The sequence below is a fragment of the Metopolophium dirhodum genome, chromosome 5, assembly GCF_019925205.1.
Source record: "Metopolophium dirhodum isolate CAU chromosome 5, ASM1992520v1, whole genome shotgun sequence".
Lineage (NCBI taxonomy): Eukaryota > Metazoa > Arthropoda > Insecta > Hemiptera > Aphididae > Metopolophium > Metopolophium dirhodum.
In genome coordinates, this window is record NC_083564.1 from 942,715 (window position 1) to 949,706 (window position 6,992).

The 6,992-nt window shown below is 30.0% G+C and overlaps 1 protein-coding gene across 1 annotated transcript in view; it reads left to right on the forward strand.

The window, feature by feature from the left end:
* The window catches only part of LOC132945352 (gustatory receptor for sugar taste 64f-like), a 28,784-nt gene extending 22,459 nt beyond the window's left edge, over nucleotides 1-6,325 (forward strand). The window contains exons 6-9 of the mRNA XM_061015068.1: nucleotides 4,572-4,726; nucleotides 4,782-4,944; nucleotides 5,983-6,072; nucleotides 6,161-6,325. Of these exons, the coding sequence (XP_060871051.1) occupies nucleotides 4,572-4,726; nucleotides 4,782-4,944; nucleotides 5,983-6,072; nucleotides 6,161-6,262 (510 nt within the window). The 3' untranslated portion in view covers nucleotides 6,263-6,325. The remainder of the gene's footprint in view (nucleotides 1-4,571; nucleotides 4,727-4,781; nucleotides 4,945-5,982; nucleotides 6,073-6,160) is intronic.
* Nucleotides 6,326-6,992: the final 667 nt, after the last annotated feature.

Sequence of the window (6,992 nt, forward strand, 5' to 3'; positions counted from 1 at the left end):
AATATTCGCAATAATCATAGTTTTCTGCCAACCGTCTGAACCTCAATCTTTGTGGGAACAGTTCAGAAATGATTTTTGTGAAGATATTCTTCATACTGAGCGCACTCGATTAAATGACTTGCAATTTACTTTTTCTGATGAAATATTTAATAGAGGTTTGATTGAAATAGAAGATAAAGTTGTTTGTCTGTCTGAAAAATATTTAACTGAATTTGGAATGAACTCACCTGTTCGAAATGAAAATGCATCTGATCCTTTTGAATTCTTAATTTTGCGTTCTTACGATAATAACCGATTACAAGAATTTGTAGAAATCAATTTACCAAAATTAGTAAATGATCAAAAATATGCTTTTAATGTTATTACAGAAAGCGTAATGAATCATCAAGGAAGAGTTTTTTTTTTTAGATGCTCCGGGTGGTACAGGAAAAACATTCCTAATTAATTTGTTGTTGGCTCAAAATAGATCCTTAGGTAAAGTTGCATTAGCAGTAGCTTCATCTGGTATAGCAGCAACTATCCTTAGTGGCGGCAGAACTGCTCACTCGACTTTCAAGTTACCGTTAAATGTATTATTTGATACAGAATACGTTTGTCCGATTCGTAAAAATGGCCCTCTTGGAAAAATTCTTCAAGAAACCTCATTCGTTGTGTGGGATGAGTGTACAATGAGTCACAGATCACATATCGAAGCAATTGATCGAACATTAAAAGATCTTAGGTGTAATAATAAGTTTATGGGTGGCATAACATTTGTTTTCGCTGGTGATTTCCGTCAAACCTTACCAGTAATCCCTAAAGGTACTCGAGCTGATGTCGTTAATGCTTGCTTAAAATCTTCCCCTATATGGAACTATGTTGAAAAACTTTATTTGCGAACAAACATGAGAGTTTATTTATGTGGAGGGGACGATATTTTTCCAGCACAGTTGTTGAAAATTGGAAATGGAACTTTAGAAAATGAAAATGGTTACATTTCTGTCAATCACACGATTGGACGGGTGGTCAATAACGTGGAAGAGTTGATTTCTACAGTTTATCCTGACATTTTTAATCTGTCCAATAAATCTTATCAGTGGTTATGTGAAAGAGCTATTATCTCTCCAAGAAATGTAACAGCAGAAGAAATTAATGATATCATCCTTCTAAAATTCGATGGACACTCACGTGAATATCTATCTATTGATACAGTTACATCAACAGATGATGCTATTCATTATCCACAAGAATTTCTCAATTCTCTTTCTCCTTCGGGATTTCCTCCTCATAAACTAAAATTAAAAATTGGTGCTCCAATTACATTATTACGTAATCTTCAACCACCGAACTTATGTAACGGTACAAGATTACAAATAAAATCGTTGCGAAATGATATTATAGAAGCCGTAATTCTTACAGGGCCAGCGAAAGGAGAAATTGCATTTATTCCAAGAATTCCCATGATTCCTTCTGTCTTGCCGTATTCTTTCAAACGGCTTCAATTCCCGGTTAAAGTTTCTTTTGCGATTACCATAAACAAAGCACAAGGTCAAACATTCAAGTACGTTGGCGTAGATCTTCGTACAGAGTGCTTTTCACATGGGCAATTATACGTGGCATTTTCTCGAACTGGAGACCCGAATCATCTTATGATTTTAATTTCAACAGGAAATATAACAAAAAACATCATATACTCAGAAGTCTTATAAAATTCTTATTTTAATTGTTTTTTTTTCTTCATCAACTTCAATAAAATTCTTTATCAACCATAAATTATTTCTTTTTTATCTGTATTTATTTTTATCATTTATAACGCTAGAAAAATTTCAATCCGTTTACATTAACCGTTTTTATATTTACTTGCCGATCACATCAAACAATAATATTTAAATAAAAAATTCTACATATCATGGTCCGATGGCAAAATAAACAACCAATCACGGGCGAAGCTGTGACGGGTCGGCTAGTATATAATATATAGATAAATAATTAATTATTAAATTACATCGAAGATCAAATTAATGTATAATAATTTTTTTCAAACACATATAGGTATAGATTAATTATATGAATAATTTTGTATATTCATAACATAGACCAAAAATAGCTAACATGAAGTGATCGGTTACGAAAATATTGTGTGTGGTTACTATGGTTTTCACGTGAAAAGTCACAAAAACGTCTGGGTTGGCGCGGATCTAGATATGAAAAAGGGGGATGGATAAAAAAATGTTCAATTATCAATCACTCCTAAATATAAATAAGCAATATAATATAATATATTTTAAGTATGGTATTGCTTCTATATCTATCGATTCCACCAGTATCGACTCCACCAGTTCAGGTTGTTCTAAAAACAACCTATCGATTTCGCCACTTACCAATTTTTACCTCAACCTGGTACTTGTTGCTGTCGCCTGTCGACCTATTTCTGTTATAATAATAATAATAATAATATATCTGCAAAATAATTCAACAATTCATTTAAATATTTAAAAAAAAAACCAATGGAACATAATGCTCATTTATATTTACATGGATTGTAAAGAGTTGATGAAAAAACATAGGATATGAAGAAAATGTACCATTAATAAATATCGTATTTAACGAGCTTATTAGAGCCCTCAGATTACTATCTGTAGAAAAACACATCATATTGTTCACCAAATCTGTATGAATTAAAAATGACTCCTTCAACCGTTATATTATCTCAAGATTATTTATAGCTTCAATCACTTCAACAAGATTTTTTGGAAGTGAAGGTATATTTTAAAGTATATATATGTTTTCTACGTTCTTGATGTATAGGTACATTGTTTAGTATTGTCAACATAGTTATTTTCAATTTGAGGATTTTTAAGTATTTCAAAATTTATAATTTTTGTAAGACCTGTGAAATCAGTAAGTTTTCTTTTCAGTTGGTTTGAAAATAGTTATTTTTAATACGTTAATCGGAAAATATATCATATTTTAAAATATCCGTTAAAGATTCGTTTATGTATATTTTTGTATTACACTTTTAGACTCTGAGTGAAGCGATGAATGTATTGATTTTACAATGATGTGTGTGTTTTTTATTTTTTTTTGTGTCTGTCATCACCTTTTAGGACAGTAAAAGTGCTTGGGTTTTTTTCAATAGTAACTTTTCTGATAGGAAAGTGAATCTAGTTGGTACTTTTTTTTGGGGGGGGGGGGGGGGGGGGGGTCAAAAGTAAAAATTTCTTAGTTGTTTTCAAACGTTACGTGAAAAACAAAAGAAAAATTAAAAGAAAACGGGAATTTTTACGCAAAATCTGTTTTCGAGAAAATCGATTTTGGTTTTTGGTACATGATATTTTGATTGGATGTTTATATTAGCATTTTCAATACACCATAACATTTTCCAAATATTTTGACTTATTTTGAGCTGTTTACGGACATTTTCAGTTTCCATTTTTTTAGTTTTTTTTTCTATAAATATCAATACAATTTTATCTGTTGGATAAAAAAGCTTAATAATTTAATAGAAGGCTCCTGGTATATCGTTCTAATAGCAGTTGACAAATATTAAAAATACATAGGCACAATTTTTTTTTATAAGCATTTAAAGTTCAAATTTTGACAAAATTTATCAAATTTATAATTTAATAATTATTTTGTAGTTAAAAATTTATAAAATGTTCAACTTTTATAGCTAAGGATTGAAAATTGAAAACAAGGCTCCACGTTATATATAAATTACATCCACTTACCCAACTTTTTACTAACACATTTCTACTTATACAGTTATATGCACATAAATATTTAACAAAGTTTGTTTTACAATTTTAATTTTAATTTTGATAAATAACTAAGTTATTTTTTTATTCACCTGCTATAATTTCGAAATTCATTAATTAGAAATATAATAAAACGAGGGGAAGTCGAGACTAATCAGGTTATTGTAGGATGATATTATTAATCGCTATATAGACGTTAGATTATCATTAATTAGCGATAACATTTTTATGCAGGTACCTATTTCATATAATATTTATAATATAGCTATGTAAGTGAAATCAAACTATAATTTTCATTCGGGAAGATTATTTTTTCACTGGTGGAATCAATAGGTTGTTTTTAGACTACCTGCACTAGCGGAATCGAAGCTGTCGGAATCAATATACCTTATCCCCTAGTATAAAAGGACTGGCGAAATCGATGAAACTCCTGCTTCTCTAACCTCCTAACTTTAGTAGTTTAGTTAATAAACTTAAAATTAAGGTAATCTTTGAAATAGGTTAAGTACCTACTTAAGGGCAAAAGGTGGGGGGGGGGGGGGATTCAGCACCTGACCACCCTTGCATCTACGCCTGTCTGGGTCTACAACTGTATAGTGTATAACTGTATAAGAGTTTATAACTATTCCAATGTATTAATAGTTATTCAAAATTCATTATTATCATTAACTATTGTTTTTTACAGTTCTACATTTTAACATTTTAAAGCGTAACGACTAATACAATTTAAACAACCACCTTATTAGGATAATAGTTTAATAGTTAATATAATATATACTAGATTTTTTTAATTATTATTCCCGACACTCTTGTACATTAATGATTGAAATTTAGGTGCTTCCAAGTACGTATTGGCGGAAATCGAGAGAAACATATAACCTATTAGCGTCGTTAACTCAAGACTTTGATGAGTTTTTGTCACCGGTGATATTATTATCATTTGCTAACAATTTGTACTTTATTTGCTTACAGCTTCTAAACAGTTTGAAGTATGCAAATAACTATTAGTTATGTACACTTTATTAAGGCTAAACGTGTTTTCAGACCAATGCACAACGTTTGGGAGGCTATTTACTTCGTGTTTTCATTTACATATTTGGTTGGAAGAACATGTGCAGTATCTTTATATGCTGCTTCCATAAACGATCAAAGCAAAAAACCAAAAGCAATCTTATTTTCTGTGCCGACCGAAAGTTATGGAGTGGAGGTGAATTTACATTTAGCTAAAAAGTATTATAGGGATTAATCATGATAACTAATAATATGTAAAATAAACTGTGTTTATTAGTAATCAAATAATAAACAATAAATATTGTTGAGTAGTTATATTTAAGTGAATATTAAGGCGCCCAGTGCCGATGCCATTTTGTCCTCAAAAATACACTCTGTGGGAATAACGATACCGCCTTGTAAAATTAACCAAATTTCATAATTTTTTTTTTAATTGCTAGAGGAAATATTCGACAGCCCACACCGATTTCTGTTTTTCGGCAATTTATTTTGAAACTTTATAATATGTCAAAAAAATACAAGATAAAAAGCATTTTTTACAATTTTTTTAAAACAATTATTTGAAATAAAATGCAAATATTGGTCTAAAACGCATGAAAAATACGTTTGCTTCGATCCCAGTAAAGCCTTAAGTGTACATAAAAATGTGGCTTTCGATAAAATTGGGATCAAGATGGTAAATGGTAATATAATGGTATCTATACAGTATAGGTATACACGAAAGAGTGGCCTAGCGGACTACGGCATCGGTACCGTCGCCGCCGCCGGTTCAAACCTCGACCACGGCGGCTCCTCTCTGGTCAGGCAACTAGAGAGTAGAGAGCGAGGCCGCCATCCCCCGACTGGGTATGGCAGAAACCTACGGGTGCCCAGCTTGAAGTTCTGCCAAAACCTAAAAACTCACGTGTTTCAACCAACCGTTCCATACGTCCACCCACCCTACAAAACAACAAAACTGTTAATGGCCATAATTGCCAGGCTTAAGCACTTCAGCTTTTTTGGTATTATAAATATAAAAAGACTGCGTTCAGGTGTATTAAGTATGAACAAGTAAAAAATGAATGAAATGAAAATTATTTTAACAATATTAACAGATAAATATAGAAACCTATAAACATTAAAACATTAATTTGAAATGATGAGATGATTCTTTATTAAACGTGAAATGGATGAATTAAAAGATAGTTGTGGAAACTTAAAAAAAAAAAAATTAATGGTCCTTCTTTAATTATAGGTAGCAAGATTTTTAACACAAGTAACATCTGATGAATTAGCATTGACCGGATGCAATTTTTTTTCGGTCACTAGAACATTAATGTTGACGGTCAGTTTTATATGCGTTTTTTTTATTTACTGTTTATTCAAATTATGGTTACATACGCTTTAATGCTTTTTTTTATACAATTATTAAGGTTGCTGGAACAATTGTCACATACGAGATCGTATTGATACAATTCAACAGTGTAAATAATGACGGAAATGGTCAAAATTATACAGCTGTTTACTGTCCATAATTATTGTAATTTATATTAAATACTTTTCAATATTCGAGAAAAAAGTATAGATACCATTACAACTTACAAGTAGTATTGTTAGATTATTTTTGTTAGTTTTGAATAAATTATTTATAATGCAGTGTAATCCCAAAATAAAAAAAATGTTCATTCATATATAAATTTTATATTACCTACGTTATAATCAATTAATTAAACTATTATTCAAAAACAAATATAAAAAAAATCTATTTCTTATCTGTAATTTACATTGTTTAGATACTGATATTAGATTACCTATTTTTAAATTAATTGTTTGTATAATATTATACAGTTTAGTATTTTAAGTTTTAGAAATATTGTAGTATAGGTACGCTAAATATTATTCAAACCCTTTATTTGTAAACCTAAATTAATTTTATATGCATGAATCTAATTTATCAATATTAGTTATCATAATAGCACTGTGTGATTATTTTGTTTTAATCAAGATAAACAACTAGAAATGGTATAAAATGTATTCATGGTAAAAATTAAGATTATTTTCTATCTCAAACCCATATTATGTATGTACTACATTTATATTTTCCGAGAAGCGTTTATTATTGGGTAGATACAAATCACAATTATGTATTTATGGTGTGTAAAAAATTACATTTCATAACGTTGAAAATTATTATAACCAAGTACTTATTCCAAAAACGTGTGCTCCGTGTGTCAGATACTCCGATTACATCTCGAGCACTTTATT